Genomic DNA, 14,477 nt, shown 5'->3' on the forward strand with positions numbered 1-14,477 from the left:
TTGGGCACTATCAAATTCATGGCAAACTTGTGTCATGCTATTTTATAACCTAAGCAATTCCATTTTAACCAGACTGGTAGAGGGGTGCAACATTTGGAAAACAAATTAGGCTAATTCCCTTCCCCCCCATATCCTATCACTGAACCTTTCACCCATTTTAGGCCCCTTTATTGACTATGTAGACAATGAGAATGTACTACATCACAATCGCTCAGAATTCAACTCATTATCATAGTGATATAATCAACTACCTGGGGCAAGGTATACTTTTAAGTAACCTTAAGAGTTGTCATAAAGCATTTTAAACCATGTTCAAAACAAAAAATTTGCTATATGTAAAACTATAATACCATACCAAAAAAAGTATAATTTAAATGTGAGATTATTGTTATTTCTTTAAAAGAGAAATAAAAAGATTCAAACAAACTAAATAACAATATCACTCATTCTCCAAACTGGGCACATCAAATCCAGCGTTGTGTGAGTTTATTTTTATTTGGAAGTGAAATTAGAACTTTTAACTATTAATACAAATGGCCAAGATACTACACAAAACATCCACAGGTATTTTTTTTTTATCACTTTTTGAATCGTTCACAAACATTTCCTACATAATCCAACATACAACAGAGAAATGGTACATCTTTCTTTCAAATCTGCATACAATGGAAAAACAAGTATATATATATATATTTTTACAAAGTTTTAACTAGTAGACACCAGGCAAGTTGACAGTTTTTTTTTATAGTCTACAAGTGAGGAATTATCTAAAAATAACCAGAATTTATTCAGCTTCAGTCATTTTCATAACCAAGTGTTATTCTGATTAGTAAAACTTGCTGCTAATCAGGCTTCAGGTGTGTACCTATACCAATTTGTGGTACTGCTCCCAGCTTGGTTGTTCTTCACAATTACTAATATAGAAAATTGTGCTGCAAGTAGGGGCAAGCATTTGCAAAAACCAGCTTGTTGCATGAATGAATGTGATGCAATTCCTTCCCAAGCAATGGACTTTCAAGTCATCAAGTTGTCACCAGGACTATTTGCTTATTATGTGTCCAAGAAGATACGCCTATATCCACAGAGGAGCTGAAAATCAAACTTAGTGTTTAATTAGTGCTGCTTTTGTCTAGGGGGAAAGATTTATCCATTTGAGATTTAATGTCTTAAAAAAAAAATGACCACCAAAAATAGGTTCACTAAATTTATTTTAAAAATCATAAAACGTTTCTTACAAAAGAGCATTACATTCTGCACACTGCTCTGAATGGATGCCAGGGACACGTGGACTATTGATACTCTTTCTCCCCTGTCCCACCACCCCCCCAAAAAATTACAGTGACCACAAAGCAAGGTGTTCACAATAGTTACAGGAGGGGAAAAAAAATTATTATTTTTTTTTTACTACCAACAATGAACAAAAATAAAATTCACTCTCTCTGCTGCTGTTTCAAAATTTCAATGTTAGTTTTGCGCGCCCTTCCCCTCCCACCCTGTTTGTAAGGAACTAAAACATTACATCTGGTGAACAGCAAAGATTTCACTACACCTCAAATGCAGAACACCTATGAAGCAGAGGAATGTTGGCTTTTTAAACAGAAGCAGATAAAAAAAAAAAGATGCAGGACTCCTTCAGTTCTTCACTAGTCTTAGAAAAACTTTCCAGAATACTGCTTCACACTATAAAAAAGAAAAAATATCTTGCATTAGAATCCTTCAACATCTGCATACTGCTTCACACTATAAAAGAAAAGAAAAAAAAATGCGAATTAGAATTTTTGTACAGAACATCTTGCATCAACATTAAAAAAAAGACAATAAATTTAATGCTAAATTAAAATGACAAACTTGTCAATTAAAGTTTAAATGTAATGTAAATTTGAAAACATAAGCAATTAAAATTAAAGACTTAAAAGTCCAACAGCAGAAAAATGCTTCTTAACAATAACAGACAGCATAGCAGGATTAAGAAAATGAAAATTTTAAAAAGCTGTTAATATTTGGCAGGAAAGACAAAGAAATGCCAGGTGTGAAATGCTGCATTAACAGCACCAATGTTTTCAACTTGTCCTGTAGAGGCATGGCCTGTGCCATATGGCAGACTGTGATTTGTTGTCGTTTTAGTTATCTAAAAACAACAAAATCACTAGTCTTCCACACAGAACTAGGCCAATATCCAATGAAATCTTCCATATTTTCTACAGGCTCTATATAATTTATTACAAGTAGTTTTTGCAGCAGTTTTCACCAGAGAAATGAGAGGACTGCTTGGTTAAGGCTTCTTCCAGCAAGATTAGTACTGAGGGTGTCTTCATTTTAGTAAGAAAGCAGAAGAAAATGAAAGCAAACTACCAGGATGTTTAGAAGTTAGGTCCCCCAAAATAGATTTTGAGATACCATGGCTTCTAAAAGAAATATCAATTGAGGGGAAAAAAAAGCTTCAATTTCTAGTATGTTAAAGTGAATTAAAATAATTTAAAGATTAACTTCAACCTACCTGTTTTGCAGTAAATACTGTGCATTCTGTATCTGGTCCTGTGTTCCTGTAATGGTAATAATTCGATCCTCAGATCCTTCCAAAGGCTCATCAATTTTGATTGATGCTCCAGATTCATGACGTATTTGTTTGATTCGCTGACCACCTTTGCCAATAATAGATCCAGCCAACTGAAAAGTATAAAAACTTTGATAATCAAAAAAAGTCCACAATTTACATTTTAGACAGAATCCTATGATCTATTTTAGTAACTCTAAAATTTTAACTATACAACTTTATTACCCAGGAGTACAAAACAGCTCAATTATTAATCAGCAATTCAATTAGTTAAGTCTTAGAAAAGGGATTCTGGGTCCATCAACTTGTTAACAATTTCAGTATAACTGATTTCCTTGGTAATCCCACTTTCAGCTTTTAAAAACATTCTGAGGAGTCCACGCTTCACCAGATTGCTAAATGGAACCACGACACAAAAAAATGGTTAAGCACTTCTATAGATAAATCTGCATTTCATTTGTGTTTCATTAGGACAGTGAAAATTACACCCAACTTTCTGGGCAGAAAAACTCACTTTCCTCATTTAAAATTATCGATCAGTCAAATACATTTTAAATAACTGGTCTTGAGTTAATGAATAATGCCAGTAAGAAATAAGTTACCAATTTCAAATTAAAGATCAAAGAATTCCTTTAGGCAACTGCACATTGAAAAGGATAAAATTAGGGAAGGTGTCAACACAATCCCTGTGAGGTTACAGACCAATTTGGAGTAGTAACATTCTTTTACATTGGCCTCACCATAATTAGGGCTTTTAAATTTTAGCTTCATGTTACCATAATACCTGGGATACTAACACTCATGATGCACCATTTTAAGGACTCAAATTAAGGAATGTTAATGAAGTGTTTATAATCTTTTTCTTTCCTCCTAAAATAAAACGCTCATGCCTCAAGCTGAAGTCAGTAAACTCAACCAATTTTGCTAAGTTACTCTAAATTTTAGAATATGCAAAAAAGAAAAAAAAACTGGAATTACTTACATCTTTGGGAATAGTTACTTGTGTTGTAATAATGGGTCCACCAAGATCACCATATGAGCCACGGCCCCCTGCATAGGAATAATCTAATTTAAATCATAAGCATCAAGTTCTTTATGAAAACAGGAAACTTTTTTTTTAACTTAAGGATAAAAACACTTACCATATCCAGAACCACCCTAAAGATTGTGGAAAGAGAAATGCGAAAAATTATTCCATAAAACATTTATATGAAGATCAGTGTTAAAAACAATTAAATGTTCATGCAACTTTTTGATTGAACCCAGGAAATCAAAGTCTTTACTCTAAAAAACAAAACGCCCCCCCCATAAGGCATTATCATATATTATTTCCAGTTAATTTCAGAAGGATTTCTACACCTTCAGAATGTCTTGAGCTTTATTTAATCCCCATTTACTAAAATAACAAAGATCCCAACTATGTTTATTTCTATATAAAAAAGAAACCCCACCCCTTACTAATTAAGTTCAAATCAGAAATCACTAAGCACCCACACCAATCTATGATTCAAATAAAGTTTTAAGACTTAAAAAAAAATGTAATACCGTAAACTCATGGTACTCAACCTGTGGTTCATAAGCCATCTGCCATTCGGAAGGACTCCATGTATCTATTGCAGAGTCCCAAGTCTCATCAGCACTAAAACCAACCTGCATTACACAGTTAATAGACAGTCTTAGTTAACATAAATACACTATACTGATGAAAGATTTTGTGATTCATTAATTGTTTTCCATTATATGATACGGTGACTTTGTGGAAAAGGAGCTCTGGTAGTGCATTTTGCCACTGGGATGACAAAATTAGTTTCTCCAATCTTGGCTGAATAAATGTTACATGTATAACATTTCCAAATAGCACCTCAAACTTATAACGTGCCATCTAATGTCTTTCCCAAATTAAACTAAAAGTTTATTTCTTAAGAACATGAAATTGCTAATTAGCTTAAATTGCTACAAGGTTACTAGAAAACATAGCAAGATAACTTTATGTAATAAAATCAAAATTCCTACCATGCCATCGTAACGATCACCGGGTCTCCCTCTTCTGTCATAAGCCATAAGATCTCTGAAAGCGAAACGTAGATTATGTTTAAGTTAGTTTTGTAGAAAAATAACAAGTGAGATAAGTATTTTGTCACTCAACCCCTGAAGTATCTGGTCTCAAAACACAACCTACCCTCCTCTAGGCGGTGGTGGTGGAGGAAGAGGAAGATTTCGAGCTCTGCTACCGCCCCTGCCACCACGTCCAGGAGGAGGTGGGGGGGGGTCCTCTGCGAGGGCTCATGTCATCATAATCTCTTCTAGATGGGGGCATAGGACGCCCACCACGACCTGGGGGCATTCTATCAAAGCCTCCTCTTCCCCGCATTGGAAATCCTACAGGGCGCCCTCGTCGATCATCAAACATCATTGTGAAACCACCATAGTCATAGGTTTCATCATAGAAATTGGGGTCATAGGGCTGTGCACGTCCTTTGATGGGAGACTAAATTGAGGGGAAAAAAAAGATTATGAAATATCACACACACAACTGAAAGCAAGAATCATGTATCATTTAATGTCCCTTTAAAGGCAGAGTGCTTAGTTCCCGAGGCACTTTGCATACTCATTTTTTGACGTGATTCTACTTCAAATAATTTCTAGCAGACATTTTCGTAGTTTAGAATACTTCAATGTCATTTTTCTAAGAATCAAATCCAAACTTAAATGTATAATACCTAACCCCCATTGTCTGCTAAATTTTAATACTAACAAAGAAGTGTGCTAGAGATAAATCCCCACGTGGAAATTCAGTAACCTTTAGAACATCAGCAACTTTGAATATTCTTGATAAACTCAAGCAGAATTGCATGGATTCTTTATGATTTTATTAATTATATTATTATTACATTATATTAATCAACAAGTAATAGCTACAACATGCTAGGGATAAAAATACAAAAAATGAAGCCATAGCACTATTTCATTTTTGCATTAGTGCTCAACATCTTATGCTGCCTTTCAGTATTTGACTTTCCCGATTTTGCCCTACTTCAATGTGAGCAGTTTCTACTTTTCCTCTGCATTTAACTGTTATCCAATTAAATGTACTCTTCCTAAGCCAATTTTTAAAACATGCTCAAAAGCGGGGTAAATAAATCTCGTCACAACTTAGTGTAGAATAAGATAGCTGAGCAATGTCATTTACTTATGTTGTGTTGTAGACAGCAATAACAATAAAAAATGGCAATATTATCACTCTACTTTTTCTTCTCTAATAGCCAGCCTAAACTGGTGGCTCAAATTAAACAATAATGGAAATCTTAAATAACTGCTAGGTAAGTAAAGTTGCTTGATTAGGAAGTTACCAGTGAAGACACACAAAGTGAACTATTACAAAAGGTTAACCATTTTCTCCAACATTGCCTACAGATACTGATGAACCAGCCAGCCCTGCCAGAGTCTCCAAATTAAACCTTAAAGACAGTGTTTTCACCTCAGATATAAGATCCAGTATGATCTTTATGCACTCCACAACCCTATCAGGCTTTCCACCGATAAGAACAACTCTATCCGTGGAATGAGGACAGCACTCCTGGAAAAGCTTGATAGTTGTCTGAGTGTTCTGTAAGATAAGTTAAAAAAGTAAAACATACTTTCATTAAGTTTAAGTTAATTGACTTAAATCATCTTAACAGACTACTACTTCCTGATAAATTCACATTTGCTTTGTGTAAGATAGTAAACATGTCTAATATTGAGGGCTTGTTTGTAGGACTAATACAACTAGGGACTTAGTGCTATGTATGGTATAGCAATGTGAAAGCCCAGACATACAAGCAATCTTTATTTTAAAATAGTTGGCCATATTTGCCCAAATATTAAGATCAGACAGAATCGGAATCTAGAGAAAGAAAAATCCCACTTCTATGACATGTGAAATTACACACAGAAAAGATCTTCTAAATAGTACTAAAACCTTTTCTCTTTTATAAGGAGTAAGGTAGGAGCAAAAAAACCAAAAAAACCAAAAAAAAAGGTGCCTTTTTACCTCTCGAAGTTCTTTGATTTTAGCACCTTTGACCCCAATAATTCCTCCTGCCAGACTCTGGTGAATCAACAGTCTTAACTCGCAGTCAAAGTCGCTTCCTTTATAGTGTTGGTACTGCAGATGGAGATTTATAAAATTTTAGTGCAAAACCAAAAAAAATCCCCCAAACACATCCATCTTTTATAAGCATAATCACAATGTACTGTTGCAGTGAACAACCTGAAGTTATATTTCAATAACTTTACCAGTTATGTGCTTATTATCCTCAATAGCCAGGCCCAAAAAGGACATTCTGCACCACCTTAAAAAACTATTTTTTTTTTCAGGTCCTGCAACACCATACCCACACTGCAGCCATTTAGCATGTCGCTGTTACCACAGAAATTATTAACAACATTCAAATAACACCATTAATATAAATGACTGCAAAGCACTTTGCAAATGTAGTTAATTCCCACTGCAGCATGGAGCAGGGTCAACAGTGAGTTGTAAGACCATTCATATTATCTTATTTTCAAGCATTTTCTCTAGAGACGGGAAAAGTACACTATGTTAAAACGAAATTGATCCTATGGGCCAGGCTCCATACTTCAGTGGGGGTTCAATGGCACTATGACATACATTTAAGCATTCCACAGCATCAGATTCGAGCGGGAGCTGGCTGGTTGCAGTGGGTGATGGCAACTGCAGGCCCTGAAAGTAGAAAAATAAGAGTAATAGGTTAAGTGTCTAATGTGATCAGGCTATTGTCGCATATATTGGTAAAGCTACTACAACACTTTAACTTACATATATTATCTAGACAAACTTCTCCTTGTCTAACTGAACTATTTTAACAAAACTTTCTCATACTTCTAGACAGTCAGAAAATTGAAGAGCTTGCAACATTACCCTCCCAACCACCCCCCAATTCTAGCTAAATGAAACACAAATTTCCATAACTAAAACTGATTTAGTTTCTAAGAAGCCTATACATATTATTTAATGGTAATAATAAAAAGGGACACTGAACATAACAATGTCCATAAATGACATTCCTAACAATAATCACAGCAGTGCCGCACATTATGCAGCAGCCTAGGCAATCATAGCATCAACTACTGTACCCAAAGTACTAATATACTATTCTGTTACCTCACCCCACTGGCTGAGAGATTCCTGTTTAAACTAATAATCCCCCCTTCATTCCAAATATACAAATGAATAAAAATGAGCCTACCTCTTCCAAGGTAGGGATGATTTTCTTCAGAATTTCTCCAATTGTTTCAATATCTGCACTGATACTCAATATGCTGTCAAACATCACAAATACCAGAGAGTACAAAAAAGGTGGAAAAGAAAAATGAGTTTTGTGTTCATCATAGAAACGCAAACTTCACAGAAAAGTAACACATGATTATTTAATATTCCCCATTTAAAGCAGTTTATTTACAGACTTTTCACATGCATTGTTTTAACGCCCAAAACAGACATGATAAAGTCTTGCAGAGAGAGAGAGAGAGAGAGAGAAGAGAAAGAGAAATAGACTAGAGAAGAGTATGGACTTTTGGAAGGGCTCAGATTAAGTGGGCAACAAATTGGCCAGAACTGAAGCTGAAGTGAATATTATGTTCCCCGCCACCACTAATTTAAGGATACCCTCAACTATTACATTGGAAAAATTGGCACACCTTCTCATAGAAGTGGGGGAAAGGGACTATATGCAAGTGGTGAACATTATATTTGGAATAAAGTTATGAGACCAGTTAGAAATTAGATTACTAATGGGCTCTGCAAGAAAACAAATACAAATGCAAGACAAAACAAAGACAACACAAATGAGAAGTGAAGTAAAGTGAACCAGAGTTAGCGTTTCATCAGAAAAAATTATGAACAGGCAATGTTGGGAAGCAAGGTGGGCCACAAAGACAGAGAGCGAAAGACTATTTTGAAACAATTTGATTTACAATGCAGCAAATATGCAACACTTGAAGCTGTGCTCCTTCCATCGAAATAAAATTAGTGGATCGTTTGGGTGGGCAACTCACGGTAAAAGTTCAGTGACAAAAAGACTTAATGGGGAAAATAAGACAGAAACTTGAAAAACAATACACCGTCTAAAGGGGATACTATTTAATTATATAAAAGGCAGGTAATAAAATACATTTCTCTCTTTCTAATCAGGCAGTGAGGCATAAACTGTTGGGACATACCGCTCGGGGCCACTGCTGTCTGGGACTGAAACACTGGCATTGTACTGCATTGGTCATTGGCGTTCGTGGATGTTGGCATTGGGCATGGGCATTCAATCAGAAGTTGTCAAGTATGGTACCCGTTTGGCAACGAGCACATTTTTGGGCATAGCCAACCAGGGTTTTCACATGGGCGTTCAGGGGCGGATGGGCCAACGTCATGGTGGGCAACGCAGGGGTAAGTCGATCCAGTACATGGGCAACGGAGATATATGGCCAAAAAAACAAGGAGAGGGAAAAGGGGGAAAAGCAATAAATTTTAATTTAATACAAACTATACTCATTACTCTCAATTAATGAAACAAGCTTAAGTTGTTCTGAAGACTAACACAATAATGGACTGCTCTATACCTGACTGTGCCTTAACATTTAAGGACCTTAAAATGATGGTTCTAACTAATTACTTTTTACAAACTTTGTTTCAGTAGCAGGCTGGCTCATGAGGGTAGACACAAAACCTGTCATAACTTGTTTTATTGAAATCTTGAGGAAATGGGGAAATTAATAACCCAGATAATGATATACAACATCTGGATTAAGAGGAGAGATGTTTATTTAAGGAAAAAAAGTAAAACAAAAACTCCACACCACCAAAAATCCTGGCTATTAAAAAGTTTGGTTTTTGGATGTTTAAAACTTATTTCTGGGTCCTAATAGGCAAGTTTGAAAACTTCAAAACAATTTTTCAAGTTCAGTTTACAGTAATCAAGAGGAACATACAAAGATCTGCGACCGAAAGAGAAACGAAATACTGTCAGATAAGTGTTCAACACAAAGTCATAATTGCTTTAATTTTAGCAAGATGTTAAATATAAGGGCGTAGCCTATGAGAAATAATTTAGGCGCTTTGGTGTAGTCAAGTCCTATAAATACACACTTCTGGGAGATGCCATATCAAATGTGTCTAATCACAAGAGTCAACCCACTATAAAATTTGAACACGCAAGTCACAGGCATTGACAAATTGCTTCCCAATTATAGAATAAAGTTCCTACGCTAACCTATACCCAATATTTAAATCATGCAATCGCCTTAACATTAATGTTTTTGTGCTTCATGTGCAAGCTGTTAAAGAACAGATGGACAGTTTTATCAAAAGAATTAAAAAAAAAATCACTGGGTTAAATCAGCCACCTGCAATGGTTTTCAGTAATACTGTAATTGATTCACACATATGGGAAATGGTGCAATTAAGGGGTTTTTAAGCTTTGTCAATATTTCTAATTAAGATGTTATCTTGCTTGAAGTGTATAATTTAGTGGAATCCTGTTAGAAATCGAAGAGGTTTAATACAAACCTCTTCCCACATGACTCAATCTGGGTTTTAATTGTAACAGGAATGGCAAAACTCGAAGTCTTTTATATAAAAAAATCATTACAAATGGCTTGTACCTAGACTATTATATGAAGTCTGATTGAAATTTTAAATTTTCTAGCAACACGTAAACAGAAGCTGACCGAATAGTAGTTTGAAGACTTGAATACTTACGTCTGTACGAAGTGCTTTAATATTTTTGCCTCCTTTCCCAATCACTGCTCCAGCATTCTATAAAAACAAACAAATCAGAAGATATTAATGTAGATTTGCAGTTCAAGAACACTCAAATCTAAGTTCTTTAAGATCCATTAAAAAAATTAAGTTGACGAAATTTTCACTGGCCTCAAAATCACTTATCCAAGCACGCTGTAGAAATAAAAGCATACACAAAAGCCAATTTTTTCAAGTCTCATAATTTATGCTTACTTTTAAAATGACACCCCTTTCCCAATAAATGCAGAAAATCATCATGTTTTAAAGATGTCAACATAACTTTGAGAATAATCTCAATAATTGATACCTGTATATAGCTATAAAAAATTTAAGATGGCAATTTCTGCTCCTGCTATTCCCCCCCCAACAGGGAAACACTCAAAACTTGTAACTGCCAAAAACAAAACAAAAAATTCTTATTACCTCTGAACCCAACCTCTTATCTTCATTAGGTAAGTGGAAAAAAAATTACTTTCATGAAATACAGCTAAATAAAAATTTAAGATGCCCCATTTTTGACATCTGTGTTGATCATTATATCAGCCAATTTTTAATTAAACCATACCTTGCTTTGAAGCAAAATGCGCAGTTCAACCATCTCGTCAGTGTTTCTAGATCTTTTAAAGGCCTGCTCCTCCTCCATATCTTCAGCAGGGCGCTTACCTAAAAATTAGGTATTTTGAATGAAAAAACTCTAATTAACATCATCATCCTTTCCCAAACTCTGCTTCATTTGGAGAATTACAGACAATTTTACAAGTTAGAATAATCTTGGAACTGAAGTTTCTAAAACATAGAAGGTAACTCCTATTTGGATGAAATATTTGCTGCTAAGTGTCACCAAAAGTCTACAAATACTGTTACATTCTTTTCCAAGCCCGGTTTAGATCAAATGTTCCACCCTCCACCCCCACCCCAGTATCAGGCACAATATGCACAGTGACAAAATATCCTGAACTAGATCTTTAAAAAGGGACCAAAAGAAGCACTAAATTTAACCGTAAGTAACATGGACATGGCTAAGTGCTTCCAATAATGACACTGGATATTTAATGAATATAGAATAAAAATCATATTAAAGTTTCTATAATGCTTAACATGTTGCCACTTCCATTTAAAAATCCACATCATATTTGTACTACTCATGTAACTGGGAAACAAGTATCAAAATTCACTCACCAAATTCACCATTGGTTTCAGTATTGGGGAAGGTTTCTTCTGGCTGCTCAGTCTCCATTTTCTCAGATTAAATGGGTAGACAATCTGTCAAAGAGTAAACAAGCTAGTACATCTGGTTCATTGGAAAGTAAGCCGTGTCTATCTGGCTAAACTGAACAAGTGAAGAAATGACTCTGCTTCTAGAACGTACCAGTATTATATATCCTTGCAGGGCAGAACTGTTCTGGGCGGGATCAACAACTGACACCCTAGTGCTGCAGTAGCCTATAAAAACCAACATAAATCAGTTTTGATTTTTCTATTACTGAATACTAATTCTGACGTCAAATTTAAATTGAACCTCAACCTTCCTATTCCTATAATTTTTATTTTTTATGCCCAGGGCACAGCTAGGACCCTAAACACATTCTTAAAAAACCATGTTAATTCTAAATGGATGGATATTTCAATTTTATTCCATCATCTAAATACACTGATGAGACATTCCTCTTTAAGGAAAATAACTTTCTTTCTAATGTTAAATAGGCATGGTATTTCAGATCACTTTTCTTGATACAGATACAAAATTTAAAAATTCTAAGTTACAATTAGCTATTTCTACAAGAATCTTTTGGGTATGCTACATACAGTGCGGAACATTGATGCCAATTCTTTCATCTTGGTTACTTTATAATGTAAAGGACCTGCTTTTGCTTCCAATAAAATGTCTTGATAAAGCAAACCCTAGTACTTTTGAAACTGTTTTTAATACTACACCCTCTTTCTTAATCATACAAAAAAATTTGAGAACGTAAAACATTAAGGAAGAATTTTAAAGCAAGAATTAGAATACTAGTACTTAAAATCTTGATTCCAATTTTCTCAAAAGGCACACCAGGTCAAATTTCTGGTGGATATGCTAGCCTGGTGCAAGATCTACTAAGAAAACGTGTTTCTATTGTATTATTGTCACTCTCGATCTCCCTCCCCCCACAGTAGCATCATCACTAAGACAAAGCAGAAACAAGGCAAAGAATGTTGTCTTTTTTTCCTTTTAAACACTAACAACTTAAATCAGGCATAATGATCCAAAATAACATAATGGCAAAGAATTCATCTTGGGCACCCTGGCTGGTTTCCTTTGGGCTACAAATGCCCCATATAATCTAACCATAACCTAATATTAACGAAAGCATTTAAACTTTAATTCCATGGGAGAAGCTTTTTTAACAGCATCTTGTGCCGCGGTTTAGATCGAAATTTTCTGGCAGTCTAATCCCTACAAAAGAGAGACCACAGAAAGACACAGCAGGAGACGCCCTCTAATTCTGACTGGCAGAAAGGCCGACACGTGGCCAGTTGAGCCGACTGGTGGCTCATTGGTCTTGTATAGGATAGGGTTAAAAATCCACCAACATTAATAACTCATTTTCTTGTAGCAATTTTGTCCACAAAACGTTCCCTCCCTTCCCTGCATCTAAGAAACAGGCCTAAGATTGAGTGGTAAAATCTCATTTGGCGAGGTTCACACACGTATGTAAAGCGGCGGCTGGCCATCCTAAGGCCTTTCTCTTTGCCTTCACTTTGCCGAGCTAACCTCGAAATTTTGGCTAAAGTGGTTCGCCAGTCCCCTATCAAAGATTTTTGTTCTTCTCCGAAAGCCGACCGGTACAACGGTGGCGCCAATACCCAAGAATCGATAACTGAAAAAAAGGCGAAAGGACGTAGCAGAAACGCAGCGCCTCTTTCCTCACCAGAATCCGACGGGAAATGGCGGCCCCTGTAATGGCGCCTACGTGCTACTAGGCGGAGGCCCCTCCCCCCACCACGCGGTCAGGAGGACTTCATCCCCCGCCCTCCCCTCCCCCCCCGATACCCCCCCTCCCGCCACAGCGGGAGAGACAAAGCAGCGGAGCCACCATGTAACAGTCATTATAATCTTACGCACCCCCCCCCCGTACCGCCAGCTCCGGTGAAGCAAAAACGCGGTAAGGACCCACACAAAGGCGCTAATCTCGCCAAGATACCAAGGATTCTGGGTCTCCTTCCAACCCTCGCAAGATCCCGCCCCCTCTTCGCCACCCTCCTATAACCCTCGCCGACAAGGCCCCAACAACAGTGGAGGGCTTCATCTTATCGTTTCGGGGTTCCCGGGGAAAAAAAATTAGAGTATTAGGATCCTATGAAAACGAGATCAGGGAAATGGCGGAGGTGGGGGGAGGGGGACACAAGGCAACATTCTCCCCAAAGAGGTTTGCCAACCCCCGGGCATGCGGAGACACCCTGAAGGAAACCTTTGCAAGAAACAGGGAGAAATGGTCTCCAACCCGGGTTCTAGCCCCCTCGCGACGCTTTCCCCAGCCCAGGTCCTTACCGCACGAGGCCGCCTTCTCTTCTACGCCTCCGCTGCCCCAGTCGGTCCGAGCTAAACAGAGAGCGAGCGCAGGCCCCTCACTCCCCTCCCCCACTGCCTGCGCTCTCCCTTCTTCTACCGCCCTTCCCTCCACCGCCATCCCTCATTGGCTACTCAGCCTTCAGCGGTGGCGCGAGGGCGACGTGATTGGCCCAAGGCGCCGTCAATCCCAACGCAGGAGGAGGCGGCAGCCCCGCCTTCCGCCGGCGCCTCCCTTTGGGCAGAGAGGCCTCTCCAGCCCTAAAAATACCCGGCTAGAAAGGCTGCCGAAGCGCTTCAGAGGCATCAGTGCCCTACCCGAACCCACAATGCAGAGGCCTCAGTAACTCCCATTACCTGTAGGTTTAAGAGCAAGAGAAACGCCAGACGATAGAGGTCGATGCCGTAGAGAAACACAGAGGATAATGGCGTCTGCAGTGCTGTCGCCTCGAGCGCCCTCCTCCCTCTCTCGCTCTCACACACTAGCCCTGACGGGCCGGCATCTCGCGAGATCTAAAGAATCTCTCGCTTGCTAGCTCGCGCGCGGGGGTGGCAAAAGAACAGGGCGTGGGGGGAGG

The 14,477-nt window shown here is 37.6% G+C and overlaps 1 protein-coding gene across 1 annotated transcript; it reads right to left on the minus strand.

Annotated features, from left to right (window-relative positions):
• Window positions 1-464: 464 nt before the first annotated feature.
• HNRNPK (heterogeneous nuclear ribonucleoprotein K) lies at window positions 465-14,397 on the minus strand. Its single transcript, XM_078152673.1, is given in 18 exon segments — window positions 465-1,740; window positions 2,498-2,667; window positions 3,537-3,619; window positions 3,697-3,712; window positions 4,100-4,204; window positions 4,568-4,622; window positions 4,734-4,822; window positions 4,824-5,042; window positions 6,033-6,161; window positions 6,588-6,701; window positions 7,209-7,280; window positions 7,807-7,879; window positions 8,780-8,823; window positions 10,308-10,364; window positions 10,915-11,012; window positions 11,529-11,612; window positions 11,719-11,792; window positions 14,257-14,397. Coding segments are annotated over 16 exon segments (1,416 nt in total). The 5' UTR covers window positions 11,587-11,612; window positions 11,719-11,792; window positions 14,257-14,397; the 3' UTR covers window positions 465-1,706.
• Window positions 14,398-14,477: the final 80 nt, after the last annotated feature.

Source organism: Phascolarctos cinereus, unplaced genomic scaffold, assembly GCF_003287225.1.
Source record: "Phascolarctos cinereus isolate Bilbo 61053 unplaced genomic scaffold, phaCin_HiC Scaffold_4;HRSCAF=312, whole genome shotgun sequence".
NCBI lineage: Eukaryota > Metazoa > Chordata > Mammalia > Diprotodontia > Phascolarctidae > Phascolarctos > Phascolarctos cinereus.